The 16,592-nt window shown below is 44.3% G+C and overlaps 1 protein-coding gene across 1 annotated transcript in view; it reads right to left on the bottom strand.

The window, feature by feature from the left end:
• ccdc88c (coiled-coil domain containing 88C) overlaps positions 1 to 16,592 on the bottom strand; it is a 32,543-nt gene that overhangs the window by 13,537 nt on the left and 2,414 nt on the right. The window contains exons 3-16 of the mRNA XM_070919853.1: positions 14,938 to 15,046; positions 8,607 to 8,676; positions 7,837 to 7,895; positions 6,769 to 6,852; positions 5,363 to 5,506; positions 4,902 to 5,113; positions 4,259 to 4,340; positions 3,433 to 3,591; positions 2,636 to 2,782; positions 2,257 to 2,407; positions 1,666 to 1,847; positions 1,352 to 1,489; positions 951 to 1,235; positions 44 to 841 (exon numbers count right to left, since the gene is read on the bottom strand). Coding sequence (XP_070775954.1) covers positions 44 to 841; positions 951 to 1,235; positions 1,352 to 1,489; positions 1,666 to 1,847; positions 2,257 to 2,407; positions 2,636 to 2,782; positions 3,433 to 3,591; positions 4,259 to 4,340; positions 4,902 to 5,113; positions 5,363 to 5,506; positions 6,769 to 6,852; positions 7,837 to 7,895; positions 8,607 to 8,676; positions 14,938 to 15,046 — 2,620 coding nt within the window. The remainder of the gene's footprint in view (positions 1 to 43; positions 842 to 950; positions 1,236 to 1,351; positions 1,490 to 1,665; positions 1,848 to 2,256; positions 2,408 to 2,635; positions 2,783 to 3,432; positions 3,592 to 4,258; positions 4,341 to 4,901; positions 5,114 to 5,362; positions 5,507 to 6,768; positions 6,853 to 7,836; positions 7,896 to 8,606; positions 8,677 to 14,937; positions 15,047 to 16,592) is intronic.

A 16,592-nucleotide genomic window follows, 5' to 3' on the forward strand; every position in this document is an offset into this window, starting at 1 on the left:
AAAGACTTGTTGTGTGACAAGTCTTGAAGCTTCTTCCTCTCACCTCTCTCAGAGTAGCCAGAGTCCGCTTGTCAATAGTCGCCTGCTTCTGCAGATCCTTGTTCTCCCTCTCCAGCTCCTTGGCTTTGACTGCCACCTCCTTCAGCCGGTCCACTTCCTTGCTCACAGCCGCGCCCTCTTTCTCCACTGTAGCCAGTCGCCTGTCTTTCTCCTCCAGCTCTACCTCTTTACCCTCCAGCAGCGTTCTGATCCTCCAGCTCTCCTTCTCCAGGTGCTTCCTGCCCTTCTCCGACTGCTCCAGGTCCAACTGCAGCTTTCTCCTCTCCTTGTCAACTTCCTCCCGCCTCCTGCGCTCCTCTTTCAGTTCTTCTACTTCCCTTTTCAGGTCCTCCTCTCTGGCCTGCATCTCCCCCGTCTCTCTCTCCACCTCTTCCCTCTCCTCTTTGCTCCGCTGCATTTCCTCCCCTAAGCGATGCTTCTCCTGGTTCACAGCCGCCACGTTCAGTTCGAGCCTCTCTGCCCTCTTCCTCTCTCCTTGTGCCTCCTCTCTGGCTTCCTCCAGCCTCCTCCGCAGCTCCTGTGTCTCTCTCTGCGACTCCTTATGCTCCTCCTGTAGGGTGGCCAGGCGGGCGGTTGAGGAGCGCAGGTTTTCCAGGGAGCAGCGCAGGTCCAGGTTCTCCTTCGACAGCAGGCTGTTGTCCGACTCTTGCCTCCCCAGTCGCTGCAGCTCCCGCTGGGCCTCCTCTGCCTCCCGTTTTAGCCTGTGCACCTCCTGCTCCAGGGAGGACATCTGCTTCTCGAGATCCTCTGACCGCTCGCTGCATGCACGCAGAGAGGCCACCTGGAGGTAAAATAGTGAAGTAAGTTATTTTGAATCAATTCAGTTAGCTTTTAATATGAAGAACAGCACACATAAATATATGTGTGTATGTAAAATCTATTTTCATAACCTCTCTGTTCAGAGCGTCCCTGCTCCTCTCCAGCCTTGCCGCCTCTCTCTCCACCTCTTCACACCGCCCCGCCCTCTCCCTCAGCCTCTCGGCCTCCTCATTGGCTAGTTTGAGTTGGGTTTCGGAGCTGGCCAGTCGGGAGCTGGCGTCGGTGATGTTCTGGTGCAGCAGGCGGTTCTCTGCCTCCACCTCGCGGACCCTCGCCTCGCTGTTCGACTGAGCGCGCTCCTGATGGGACGCCACCGCATCGGAGAGGTGCTGCTTCTCGCTCTCCAACTCAGAGATCTGATTGGACAGGACGAGGGGAGCCGAGTGTCAGTGGTATTTTGGTGTCTTGTAAAAAACACACATAACAATGTCTTGCCTGAGTGTGTGTGCCTGTGTGTTTGTGTGTTAACTACCTGTCTGTCTTTCTCTGCCCTCAGAGTGTGTATTTCTCTCTCCAGACTCTGTTTTTCCTTCAATATTTCCTCTCCCAACGACTCCATGTCCTGATTGGTCAGTCTCTCCTGGTCCAATAAACCCTGGAGACGCTCCAACTAAACAACAAAGAAAACAAGATAAAAGGTAGTATAGTTATTAGCAATTAAAAAAAAACCTAAGTAACAAGTAATAGAAACATTTTAATCTGTTCTTATAATAAAAATTCAGATATAGATATATTCTGTAGACCCAGTCTGTGTTAAGCCATAATGTCCACATTCAGGCCCCGAACCTTCTTGCTGAGGCTTTGGTTCTCCCTGTCCAGCTCCTGGGTGTGGAGCTGCTGCTCCTGCAGGAGGTGGTTATCCTCTTTCAGTCTCTCTATGGAGGCCTGAAGCTCCCGGTTCTCCTTCTCAAGCTTCAACACCCGACTGGAAACACACTCGTTCAGCTCATGGACCAGCGACTTCCGAGCTGCGGCAGAGAAAAATACTTAATAATGACAAACTGGAATAATTTACTCCTTAATATCCGTTTAATAAAACATAAATCATCCTTTAAAAGGAATATGCAGAGGTTTGTGTTTCACTTCATATGAGTTGTATAACTCTCTTTTTAATCTTCTACATCTACATATAGATTTTTAAATAGTATTCTACCTAAACATATGCACAGGTTGATCTATCTTAATGTATACTTATGCTATTAATTTATATTTATGCAATTCTATAAACATTAATGCAATTAAAGTTCAGAATGTAATGTTTTATGTATTATATGCCAGGTGTGGACCCCCGGAAGAAGTAGCTGATTGCTAATGGGGATCATTTTAAATAAGCAAATACATATTTCAGAACATAATGGACAGAACGCGCATTCTTACTCTCTGTGTTAGTGTTGTCATGGTTCTTGGTCAGCTGTTCCAGCTCCCAGCCAAGGTGAGCCGACTCGTTCATACTCTGTTTCTGTCCAATCTCCAGCAGCATGTTCTCCTCCACCAGCTCCTCCAACCTCTGACGTTCATTGTCCCTCTCCTGCACAACACACACACACATACACACACACACACAAGATCAGCGAACCTAACATAAAACCTGAGCACTTTTAATACCAATACTATTGAACTAAGGGTGCAATATCATCTTTCAAAATGATCTTTCATGTCATCATAAAATGCATACACGATATTTTGAATTGTTGATAATAACAAGAACTTGTATTACTATATGGCAATAACACATAACAGAGGGATAGTGTAGTACCATTTCCAGGTCGTGTATTTTAGCTCGTAGTAACAGATTGTCTTTCTCCAACGTGTGCAGTTTATCCCAGCGCCCCCTAGAGGCGGACAGTTGCTCCTCCAACAGCACCTTTGTCTCCATCAGAGTCAGGTTGTCCTCGCGAAGCTCCTGAATGACCACCCACACACACACACACACACACATACCGCTGAGTGGACTGCCATTGCCAGCTGCCAAGTGAGCCTGCCATCATAGTGTGTTTATGTCTCCTCTGTCAGCTGAAAGGTTTATGCATGTCAATAACACTAAGCATATGGTGGCAAATGAGAGATTATGATCCTGTGGAAAGTGTATAGGTGTACCAGGTATATTAACTATAGCAGCAGATGATCACTGTTAAACACAACACTCAGCAGTGGAACATATTGTGACAAAACATAGTTAAGAAAACTATAGTTAATGTGACTTTGTACAATGTGGGACAACAAAAATATACTGAAAATCATTTAAACATGTATGGATAAATGTAACTGAAATCTTTTTTGGGAATCGGCATTCAAGCTTAAACCCGTTGACCCAGACGGGGGCCACTTGTTCTGGGCGAGTCATATTGCACTTCATGTGCAAACTGCGCAGTGTGGCCTGCAGCCCTAATTAAGTACACAGCAAGTAGCAGGTCATGACAATTATGTACAACTATGAAAAGCACTGCCACGTTAAATGAATATATCCAATGGACCTTAAGAGATCGTACCCAAGATAGCATATAGTCTGTCATTAAGTGTGTATTGGTGTGTAGTGTGAAGCTGTGCTCGTACCTCCACTCTGGTCTTGTAGAAGTGAACATCGTTGAGTTTCTCTTTACACCTGGTCAGTTCAGTCTCCAGTCGGTCGACCCGGCCCGCTCTTTCCCTCAGGGAGTCGACCTCGTCCCGGTACACTCTGACCGAACGAGCCTCACAGGACAGCGACTGGTTCTGAACCACACACACACACACACATTAATATTGTTTTCCAATAACTTAATTTGTTCATACATTCCAAGGATTGGATCTGGGGAGGGGAGGGGAGAGGGGGTGGGGCGCGGACTCAGGATTTAGATCTGCGTCATTGGGTTGCTTTTCAAAAGGCATAACATGACAACAAAGCTGAATCTAATTGAATTGAAAACTACAAAAAATAACAAATGGATGCATGTTAACACTTGTAGTGTGTGCTTTGTTTTGTTTTACTCTACTAACCAATAAAACTATCCAAACTACATTTCCTTCGGTAGTAAAAGCTCATTATAGTGTTATGTTGCAACTATAAGAACCAATGATGTCTCAAGCCCATCAGCAGGACTGTGCCACTCGTGTTAAAAGTCATTTTTAAATGGATCAGTATCAACTGTATAGACTACAATCCATTTCCATTTCATTTTCTTTGCGTATTGTACCATTGTACTGCTATTGAACCATCCCTAGTACAATTAATGAATTTCTACCAATCAAATACAAAACCCTGTGGAGAATCCAGACAAAGATTGTGTAGTGTATCCCCAGCCTTAAACACAAACCGTGCAGACCAATCAGCTTTTTTCCCCCCCATCATTTTCCTCTTGTCATATAGATCTGACTCTACTGGTTAGAAACGGGTATTGACCTCTTGTTTCAGTTTCTGTGACTCCTGATCCAGACGCTCCACCTCGTGTTTTGAATCCATCAGCTGCTCTGTCTTCTCCTCCCTGCAAAACACACACACACACACACACACACACACAAATACACAAATAACAGTTCAGCTTCAATTCAAAGTGTTACAACCTGTCATTATGTTGTATAATCAGCCCCACACCCTGCCAATGTCTATATAGGTTGATAGTAATTGAAGAGTTGGACAACTAACAGTAATGAGACGTGTTACTGTAAGTCTTTAATGTAGCTAGGTAAAAGAATCTAGACAGAGTGTTCTGCAGAATGCTGTGTGTAAAGGGGGGGGTGTATGGTTTATCTCCAAATGGATGGATTCCCCCATGTGATTACACTACAGATCTGTCAGAGCTCGACAGCATAATAAGCTATGTTGGATGTATAATGACTTCCAGCTGCATCACCACAATTCAGCCTCGAACCAGCGACACCCACAGGAACGCTTTGGACTGTGAGCTGCTGCTTCAGCCACGTGGGAAGAGTACTTTCTGCGAGCTGTCACTATGAACGACACTCTTTTTCACATTACAGGTGGTCATACGATCCGTTGGTAACGTAGAAATATCAGAGCAGCGGTAAGTTGTAAAAAGGCTCACAGTTCTTGTCTGTATCTGCGGAGCTTGGCCTTGGTATCGGCGAGCTCCACAGACAGATGCTGCTTCTCCTCTTTGGTCAGCCCCGACACAGCAGCAGCGGAGCCGCCGTTATTCACTCCCGCGCCTCCAGGACCCATGCCCAGGTTCCTGCACCCTTCCTGGGGCTGCTGGCTGGCCAGGTAGTCCTTCTCCTGGGTCAGATCCACGATCACCTGGAAGGCAGAAGTGTTTTTGCTAAATTCAGGTTTAATTCTTTTCCCATTGAAATAACGCTACGAGCGGACTTCTGCCAACTTTTATTATCTTTAAATTTGATAAATATATTTATTAGTGTGTTCAAGTGGATTCTGAAACAGAATTACCTCATTGAACACTACAAACTAGCTGCATCATATCCATCATATAAAAAGTAGACAATAATGATTGCACTGGCAGTGGTTGTCGTGTGCGAGTCTCAGTACCTCACTGGCTTGGTCTCTCTGGTCAATCAGTTGCCGTAGCGACACAGCCATGTTGCGGGACAGCGGTTCCAGCTCTGCGTGTGCAAGCTCCGAGCCTTCCTCCAGCCAGGACAGGTCAAGGACATTCAGCTGGTTGTGGGTCACCTGCAACAGATAGACACAAACAATGCAACGGTGCAAAATACAGCATAGGTTGGGCTGTATATAGTGCAGTGGCTTCCTCTTTGCATAAAAGTAGGGCAACTGTATATTTAACTGTTTGACATATTTGGAAACCTCGGGATCTTGACATAACGGAGATCCGTCTGTAGCCTATATGTGAAGGGCTGGGGGTGAAGTAAAATGACCAAGCTGTCTGGAAATAGGAATCGCAGTCTTTAAATTGATTACCGCTGACCAAGCTGTTGTTGTCCTTTGACGTCAGCTGGTGTTGGACATGTTCAACCCGTGAATTATTGTTTGAATCGTTGTGTTTCCGTACGTTCAAAGTGAATGCGTTACCAATTGTGTATGTTTTGTACCAGTACGCGGTTGTAAGATCTGCACCTATGGACATTTAAGGACTCTAAAGTTGCATCTTATGTGTCCTTAATGTGTTCTGAGTTACTGTAATCAAGTTAGATAGTGTGCTAAAAATGAGCGTAGTAATCACTGAAACTAAACCATCTGTATCTGGCTGAAGAGTTAGAAGGCCATTCTGCTTATGGGCTATGATATTAGACTTTTATAATGGAAGTGTGTGAACAGATTGTTTTTACTACAGGTTATAATCAAGTATAATCGCTATATCACCCTTTTAAATTGACTTAATTTGATGTATGCTTGTATGGCTTCGATGGGACAATAAGGGTTTATCCTTTTGTCCTGCCTGGATGGTGTAGTTAGGCGCTTTAGGTCTTTTTTTCTTCCATTTCTAGTCGAGAGAAGTGGCTGCCATAGATCCTTAGGCACTTCACAGCGTCTTAAGACGTCTTTAACCACTTCAGAGTGTTTCTCTGTCTATCCAATGAGAAATGTCCGATCGTGTTTTAATCTGTTTCTTATAAAGGAATGTCTGAATTTGTGCATTGCCCTTCACACTTGCCATACTCTAAAAACAGCACCATGTGTACACACTGCTTCATAGCTCTGATGAAAAGAACCCATATGCATATTTCTGGCTGAGGTTTTAGTCATGAATCGAGTTTTAGTTTGAAATTTCATACGCATTTAGGTCACATGAAATAAACTTTGTCGCTTCACGACAAGTGAGCAAACTCCATCCACTGATGAGGGCTAAGAGGTGGCTGAAAGCCCCAGAAAAAAGCTGTAGATCACATGTTTTTTTGAAGTATTTGAACTTGTGATCCACAGTTATCACTGGCTGTATGTCTGTTATAGGCTAGCAGTGATTGTGCTCCACTGACCTCTTGGATGTGAGAGACGATGGCAGCTTGGGTCTCAATGTCCAGTAGCTTGATCTTCTCTATCATCTCCTCCTTACGCTCACACTGAGACACAAACGGGAATACAGCAAAATAGGGAACACATTTAGATGGAATTGTGGTGGTTAATGTTCCTCTCTTCTGCCATTACATTAGAACAGAAGAGGACGGTGGGAAATGTAGTTTGACGAAGAAAGCGCATTTGTTTGGCAAATGTTTTATTTGAGCGCTGCTGGGGTGGAGGAAGACTTATTTAGTACAACATCAACAACATTTTCATCGGGCTTTATCCACCCCTCCCTTCCCGTCTTTCCATTCATCGCTCCCTTGTGGCTTTCCTCTTTCCTGGAACCAGTAGAACCAGTACAGGTAGGGAGGGATACAACGGGGGGGGGGGGGGGGGGGGGGGTGAAAGAAAGGGAGGTAAGAGGGAGAAACAGAATAGCCGCGGGCAAAGAAAAAGGCGAGATGAATTGAAACTGTTTGGTGGGTTCAGAGCCTCGGGAGAAGTGGGAATGACAGACAACAAAGAGCTGAACCAACAAACAGACAGAGAAACCACCTGCGCCTCGACCTCCCACACGACTAGCCCCTCCTCTTTAATTACAGGTAACCCAATTAACTCTGAACTCGCCATGCCTGGCCAATTCTTACATTAAATTCACAGTTCCCAGGAATGGATTTCACAATTTGCTGGTTTACACTCCCAAACTTGTTGTTAACTTAATTACCATGTCCAAATATTTAAGCAACTGTTATGGCTCACAAACCGTCAAACTGTGACATAATTCTGATGGTTACCGCTGTATATAAACCATCGGATCGTGACTCCATGTGTGTTTTGACCCCGTATGTCCCACCCACATGCAGTCCCACTCTGCGCCCTATCAGCACGGCTGTGCTCAGACATGCAAAACTAAACAGACGCAAATGCGCTTCCTGGGAGAGACTGGGTGGTACAGTAAGCTGCGGCATTTGGGCGTGTGTGTGTGTGTGTGTGTGTGTGTGTGTGTGTGTGTGTGTGAGAGAGAGAGAGCGTGTGTGCATTACCTGGACAGCACAGCCTAGTATCAGCAACAAAAGACTTTTCATCTCCTCCATGCTCTTAGCTGGAAAACAAAACAAAACACAGAGACAAACTGCATGTCAAAATACAGACCTTTCAACACACTGGAAAAGTGGAAATAAAAACTACGACAGGAGAGGTTAATAAAAGTCACTAATAATGTTTGAAGGAATGATCTACAGGTTGATGGGGACTGATAACACTGCCTGTTTCAACCCTCAGGCAGTGTTATATGCTGCAGCTGACCTTTTCGCTGCAGACTACATGCTCTTTTTATCATTGTTAATGTAACGACACTGACACTTTTAATCTGTTTATCTCAACAGGAAACAGCAGGTTCACTGCAGATGAGTACATGTTGGACTACAAAACGTACATGCAATTGGATCAATAAGAATATATCAAATTTTCTTTCAAACCCATGACCACCTAACGTTCAAAACTATCAAGCAGTAAATCAATAAAGCGTCTAATCACCTAATCCTGCGTCCGATATGCATCAGAACATCAGCAGCGAAAAGAAACTACCCCCAGTTCCTGCAGCGATAATTTAAATGCTCAAAAAGGCCAGTGTTTGAAATGATGTCACGGCAGCAGAATCCGAGCAGAAGGAGAAACATATATTCTTTTCTTTCTTTTACTTCATTCAGTGCAGGCCGTGGAAACTGAAGATACATGTGTGTATAGTGCATCTCTATTAAAGCATAGACAAGGAGGTCATATGTAGGCCTGATGTGTTGGGAGTGTGCGTTACCCGATATGGGATCCTTGGCGATGCAGAGGATGTTGGGGAGGGGCATGACTATTAACTGCTGTAAGGTCTCCTGTAGAGGCAGAGAGGTAAAGAACAAATACATTTCAAATGTTATTGTCACAATTATAATAACAGTGCAAAAGGCTGTCCATCAGTAGCCAGTTGGGGGAAACAAAAGCATTAAGTTGAGTCACAATTCAAACATCACCAAAACATTTTGAACTAGAGCCTGAAAGATACTGGATCTTTTGAGGCTGAGGTCCATATTTGTGAAGGCCAAAAACCGATTTAGGGGCCAATATAGCATATCTTTGGCATTTCTGTATTGTGATTATCTTGTAGCTTTTTGGCCGATTCACTCCCCTAAATATCCGTGATAAGCTCAAATCAGCCGATAATGTAAGTATTGCCATCTGTTGGGCCCTAAACAGTAGTTCATAAATGTTTTTTAAAAAAGTAAATACTGCATGAACTCAGGACCAAAAACTTTCTCTGACAAGAGCAGTTTCTGACATTGTTTTAGGCGTCAACTTGACATCCTCACACACACACAGGGAGATTTTGGTTTCTGTAGACTATAACGTAAAGAATAATGCCACCTACAGAAACAGGAAAGTACAAAGTAAAAGCATCACCAGCATAATAATAATAATGATGAGCAAGACAAAATATAAGCAATGTGGTTGTTACTCTAACAGCAGCTTGTTTGCTGTGACATAAAAAGAGTGTGCATCTGCCCAGTTCCACAAAACCCATTTAGTAGGAACATATCAAAGTCCAGCCACCAATTGACCCAGACTTGTGTGCCTACATGTTTGTGTGTGTATAGGCGAGCAGCCAACAGGAAACACCCTGCTGTCGACAAAGAGAGACTGTGTGTGTGTGTGTGTGTGTGTGTGTGTGTGTGTGAGTCAGGAAAGAAACAGCCCACTAGGAGGGAATGCTTTCCATTCCAGAATATCCTCTCCCCACTCCCAAAACACACCTGATTGTCCAGACAGAGGGACAAAAACACTTTTTTTGACACACAAATAAAAACAACTTAACTCGAATGAAATCAAACGCAGGAGAGGAAGAGGTGAAGTGTCTTCATCAAAAAGGTGTTATTAGTCTCGCCAAAGCAAGTCGCTTTGAGATGAGGAAATGTGACGGGAGAATGAGGTCACATAGAAACGTGCTGATGATCTTTGGTTAAGGAGGAGAAGGGAAATGTACTAATGGGAGTGAGGATGAGGGAAGTGACTGTCAGCAGGGAAGGGCTGCAGACAGTTTTACACACACACACACACACACACACGCACACCTTCTCACAACGTGGAAAGAGATCAAAACTCGTGTTTCTGAAAATGTGCTAGTGTGTATATCTGGTCACTGTAACAACTTAATGAAGACATAGGGCTCTGCTCTACTGCCATCTGCTAACCAGGCAGACAACGCGCACTATCGGCTTACACCACAGGTATGACAGAGCTGCACGGACAGCTTTGAGCTGGTGGTGCAATACCGGCAGATACTGTTACGCTGGCCAGGAGGCACACGCACACACACGCTCTATACAGCGTGAATAAAACATGTGAGCTGGCTACCAGATCTTCGAGGCGCGGCAGGGAATTCGGCAGAAACACGCTGTCAGCCTTGGAAGCTTGTTTCATCAAGACACACTGCAGATGAGATGGACGACCACCATAAACGCCAAATATACTATATAAGAGAGGAAATACTGCACGACGTGTTCTTGGTTTTCCAGTGCATTAATATCGACTTACACTGTTGCTTGTTTTAAAAAATATTTCCAGAGAAAAGGCCACGCTATCTGAAGAATCAAAAGGGTTTCTTCAGTCTGACCTCAATGCCGACATTAGCACGACAACAGACTAAGCATGTAGCATTCTGTAACACTAGCATGTCTAAGAATAGTGGGACAATTCAAACAACGCTGAGGTGGCTATGAGAGTGCCATTTAGTTTGATTACAGCTTTAATTTTTCCAATAGGTGTAAAATGAATAATTCATTATCCTGTTTGTGCCATCAGTTACAAAGGCGTGATGAATGCCACCTCCCAGAGGATCATCTTTGACCGGTACAACATGATGTCACCCTCGGCTCCATAATCAATGCCTGGTGTGTGACAGTAGTGACTGGGAAACACGCCAACAGACTCTCTAAATGTAGCTTTAAAAAACAAACCAAAACACTGAACTAGACTGCGTAACTATACTCAAATGTAACAAACCATGGTTCAGCTTGTGTGTCACATATTGGAAGTGTAACTCACAGCAGGACCAGCGAACCGGGCCTCTTGTCTGCCCAGCTCTGGCTCCTCTGGCCGTGTTTTGTGAGGAATATGACTGCGCCGCGGCCCATCGGCCAGCACGCAACACCTGCTTAAAGTTCTTGCACTTGATTGAGTGTGTTTTTTTGTGTTTAGGTTGGCGTTTCCATTCAGAAAAAGGACTGCGGCTTAATGTCACGGCTAAGGTCGGCGCAAACTATCTGGCTGTTCATTATAGATGAGACAGATACACTTAACACTCTTCTCTCTGGCTAATACCACCTGTACCTGCGTTACATGTCAATAAATGTCAATGTCTAGTCATAATGCGCTCTCTTTCTGACTTTCACCGTGTGTGTGTGTGTGTGTGTAAACTAGTGATAGCTCAGATCTATAGATATTCCACTGCAGCAACATCACCAGCAGGATCTAACACTTAAAACTGACAAGGGATCAATAAAGCCTGCTACACTGACCCATTTAAACACACACACACACACACACACAGGCCTAAATCCATGGCCCACTAACACACTGGGCTCACATTTCTAATCCCAGATCAATAAAATGGTGGCAGCTAACAGCAGATCTGACTTTAACGGAGCCGCTGGGTAACACAACTTTCCCACCACTTTCAGGGCTTTAAAAATCCAAACCTGAGGATTTTTCTGTGAATATTACGGCTTTATACAAGGATGAAATGGGCAAAACTGTATGTGAGTCAGACTTTAAGTTACTGAAGTTATTTCATTTCATTTCATTTCATATGTATTCATTGGGATCAAACTTAAGTGAGAAAAAGTATGCTTTTGTGCCTCCCAGTTTGGCAGGTATGAGGAAAAACATAACCTATTTTACAAATGGCCCAATAAATAGCCTCTTAGTGACATTATCTGCAAAGGCACAACAAAAACAAGTCCTTTATTCCTTGGCCCATGGACTAATGTCCATCTAATTCAACTGAAATCTTATAAGTAGGTCTTAAGATATTCCACTGACTGGCAGACGAAAATATAATGTCCCTGGCCGACGTCAGAACAACAAAACTTTGGTTCAATCTCATTGCACAATAGATCAAGAGTAGCACTGAAGTCTGGTTTCTTAAAAATTGAAACCCTTACAAACTAGTTTATCATATATTTATATTCAGAAACGAGTTAACGCGCTTCAACTCAGCAGCTTCAAAAAGCTTGCCTGGTGTGGAGGGAAACATAGCTAGTAGTGCTTCCATCAGTCTTTGCAGGGAGAGAATCGTGGACTTGACGCGCACAGTTCTGCTGGTACACAGCAAACTGTTCAGAGGGCAGAGACGGTTGAAGTTTTCCCAAGAGCGGCTGACAGAAACTGACGGCTCGTTCCGTCCTCCACAGTAACTCTTGTTCTTTCCTTTCCTCTGTGTTGTTTTCTGTTGACACAGGGAACATTAGCACTCTGCTGTCTCTGAGCCCACAGTTGTTCCCTCAAAGAGGGCTGGGGATGAACACACACACACACAGTTACTTAAGTTAGGTAAAAATCTAAAAATCACGCACAGTCCATACACTGATTTTTACAATCCACTCAGCCAGGGTGTGCATGTGTGTGTGCATGTGGGTGTGTGTGGGCGTGTGTATGAAGTAGGCCAGAGGATATGGAGTTCAAAACATCCCATGTAGGCTCGGGGCTTTGTACGGCAGTTCCCACGGTAACCAAGGAGGGGTGAAGTGAGAGGGAAAAGGGGCAAGAGAAAGGCAGTGAGAGGGGAGAGTCCTGCTAAAGTTACGACACAACAATAAAATCTCTTTGGCAGAAGCCAGAGTTTCACACACTCAGACTTTGTCAAAGTATTGCAGACACTCTGGGATCAGACGGAATGAGTGGGAGAAAAAAAGAAACTATTAATGACAATTTATCAATTAATACAAACTAGTTATCAATAATTAAATCGTTAATCGTAGCCCTGCTATGAATACACATCTTCCGATTTCCCCTTTAATGTAGTAAGCCTGCAACTAACAGTTATTTTCATTATCAATTCATCTAACCTGTTCTTTTTAAATAAGTGCCTAATCATTAGCATGGAAAGTGTCACCAAAATAATGACAATGATATTCTTATTGTCTAAAATGTCTTTCAATTATTTTCTGAGGATCAATTAATCAGGTGCTGGTTCCAGCACTTGGGTGGACCAGTTAGACGGAAAACCCAGCAGCTTGGGATATCAGGTTACTGTGCTTTGCACAATAGAGGGGGAACAGAAGGGACACACACACACACACACACACACACACACACACACACACACACACACACACACACACACACACACACACACACACACACACACACACACACACACACACACACACACAAACGGTTAGTGCTTTGTCACTGGGGAGACTGGAAGGGTTCACTGGACCAGTATGTATGTCTGCTGAGACAACATCCAATTAGGAGACAGCCAACGCCTAGCCCCCTATGAACAGCTTGGGGTGTGTGTGTGTGTTGTTCATGCAGCTGATCCTACACTAAAGACGCACTCTGAGGCTCATAACTCATTGACTTGAGGTCGTACTGTGAGGTGTGTGTGCATGCACGTGTGTGTGGCTGAGTGTATGTTAAGGCCAGGGTGTTTGTCTGTGGTTAGAGATTAACCATCATGGACAGATTAACCCCATACTGCCCAGAATGACCCACTTCACAGAGTGTACACACACACACACACACACACACACACAGAAGAACACACAGTATTCTGTATTATCTGAGACACTTTCTGTTCTGCGGCACCATGAACCAAAAAAAAAAAAATGGCCGTCTTTGTTTTGGTAGGGCTCGAGGATCATGTCAGTCGTGTGTCAAGCACATCTCACGGCCTTCTGCAGCTTTGAAAGCTGCAGGAAAAAAAGCTAGTCCTTTGATTTGAGAGTATTTTCAGCATCTCAGAAGTCCATGCTACTTTTCAACTTCTCCAGTTTTTACTGAACCGAGGCCCGAGATCACTGCTGGTCCACTGCTACGCCACAAACCACTAGCTGTGTAAGTTGTCCATTTTTCTCTGAAATGAGTAGCTATTTGTCTGATGTGCTGTGTTCAGGTCTCATGGTAATACAAGCAGAAGCATTTATATAGCACTAGTCCCCAGTTGTTTTCTAAATGTAACCCTCTTTATCTCCACTCCTTAACCCAATAAAAGCTTAAGGGGTATCAGATCGTCCCGAGCATCAGCGAGACGCTAAATCCATCTCAAACATACTGAGATTCAACGTATACTATACTTCTAAATAGGAAGCTACTTTGCATACATTCTCTAAAGCCTTTTAGTTAGTTAGTATGAGCTGCAGCTGTGAAAATGACACACTGAGCATGAAGAACATCGGAGAAGTGGATTATGCTATTTACCATTTCTGGTAATATTTTCCTTTATTGCTTTATGAAGTTTTTGGAAGCGTTTAGTGTGAGTTGAATCAAACATTAAAGAAGACAAGACAAAAAGTCTAGGAGTGTAGCGTTCGATATTAATATGTTTTTATCAAACTAACAAAATGCCTCACTGAGCCTGACATTTGCTCCCAGTCATCTGGCCGTACTGTGTTACTTCCTGCTAGTATTGATCACTTGTCAACCCAAAAAACTAAAGAATGATTGGCCAGCAGGTTCAAGGTTGACCCGTCCTGATGTTTACCATCATCAATACAGCTGATGACACGCACACACTCACGTGGTTGAGGAATGTATATGAGCATGTATATGTGTTGTGTGTGTGTGTGTGTGTGTGTTTGCCTGCAGGGCCTGTTCATGTTTGTAACATCCAAGCTGAAATAAACATGTGAGAAGACACACACATGACAGTGATGTTGACTAATAGACAAACTACACGCACAGACACAGGCTTGCACGCCCCCCCCCCCCCAATCAGCTCAGGATACAGTTATACAGCTGCATCTCCTACACATACCATAACGACAATCTGGACTGCTGCTTGGCTACTGCAGTGCAGTTTGACCCGCGAACGTTCCTGTAGTCTGTCAACACACCATTAGCACTGTGTGTGTGTGTGTGTGTGTGTGTGTGTATACCTGGTAGTACGCCCTGATGTGTCTGGTGAGAACGGTCAGGTTGTGAAGGCGAAGCGACAGGTCGTTGTTCACGTTCTTGTTCAGCCTCTGATTGGTTGGGCTGGGGTCACTATGGAGACACACACACACACACACACACACACACACACACACACACACCACGGGAGCGCTTAGATTGATGTTACTTGTGGCTATTTAAGACAAAGATCATTATACACATACACACACACCAAGTGCAGGGTGCGCTGGAGAGGGATTTATGCCCGCATCAAGTCACGTCAGCCCGTGCCAGACTGATCTGCATGTGAACAGGGGGTGTGTAACGCTGCCTGGCTGACCTACCGTGGCTGCCATGACGTCCGTTTGCTGTCTGAGCTCAATTCAGCTCGAATGGAAACTATTCTAAACATAGAGAGGCCAGAAAACACACTATCATTTTGCTGGGCTAGCACTGAGATGGGGTCTTTACCACATGAGCTCCTGGAAACGTGTTCTGTTCAAACCGGAGTCCTGTGTGTCATATGTGACAGAAAATAATCCTCACACTGCCTAATATTTCAGACACTTTATTCAGTTTTATTCCTAATCAACAAGTCACTCAATGCTGTCAATTAAAGATTCCCACATTGAGTTGCAAGTTGATTGCAAATTTCTCCCCGGCTCAGTACTTAGCTTCTGAACGGTCAGAGAGAATAATAGGTTTGCCAATTGACTGATTTAACAGCTGACTGACTGATTTACAAACTGTCTCCGAGTGGCTTTCCTTTAATATTCCTCATGGCTCTTCCATCCTGGCCTCCTGTAACCCACTTTCCCATAAACCCGTACCAAGTCCTAATCACCCCCCCCCCCCACACACGCACACACAGTTAGCCCAGCCTACATTCAGTGTGCAGAGAACAATAGCATGATTATCATTGTTCCTGAAGACAATAACATATGAACATGTGGTCTGACTGGGGGGGGACAGAGGGCCGTCTGGATGGGAGATGATTCAGATACCACACAAGTATGTATGTTTCATTGTTGCTGCTGAGCTATTCGGGTTCACTGAGTAAACTAGCCATTGCCAGTGGCTCTGTGAGACTGTACTTGGGCTCAGGGGTGCCTTGAGCTAAATGCTAACTTCAGCACGCTAAAATGCCAACGTGCTGATGTTCAGCGGGTATGATGTTTGCCGTGTTTCGCCATCTTAGTTTTAGCATGTTAACATTTGCTAATTAGCACTTAACACGAGGTGCAGCCGAGGCTGACGGGGAATCGCATTAGCTTTGCAGGTAGCTTTGTAGTTCAAACAACTGGACAAATGAACATTTTGACCTGATGATGGACTGATAACACAGGAACCAATGGGCCACGGACAGGGTAGGGAAGTTAGACGCTATTTAGACCCAGACTAACACATTGTTGATTTTGGTCTTTTCATGGCATCTGTTGACAATAAGAGAGTAATAACGCCACGCCACCATCATCATCTAAACACTTTGGACATGCTGGGGGTTTTGCATATATATCATACACGTCATATTTACAAAACCTGGATATTGTCACAACATACTTATAGTATAAGAAGTATCAGTATCAAGCAAAACCACATTCTGCTGTCTGAAATGTGCTTATGTCCTGTGTCAGTTAGTGTTGCCTTCATATTTGTA

This window comes from Enoplosus armatus, chromosome 15 (assembly GCF_043641665.1).
Source record: "Enoplosus armatus isolate fEnoArm2 chromosome 15, fEnoArm2.hap1, whole genome shotgun sequence".
Taxonomy (NCBI): Eukaryota; Metazoa; Chordata; class Actinopteri; order Centrarchiformes; family Enoplosidae; genus Enoplosus; species Enoplosus armatus.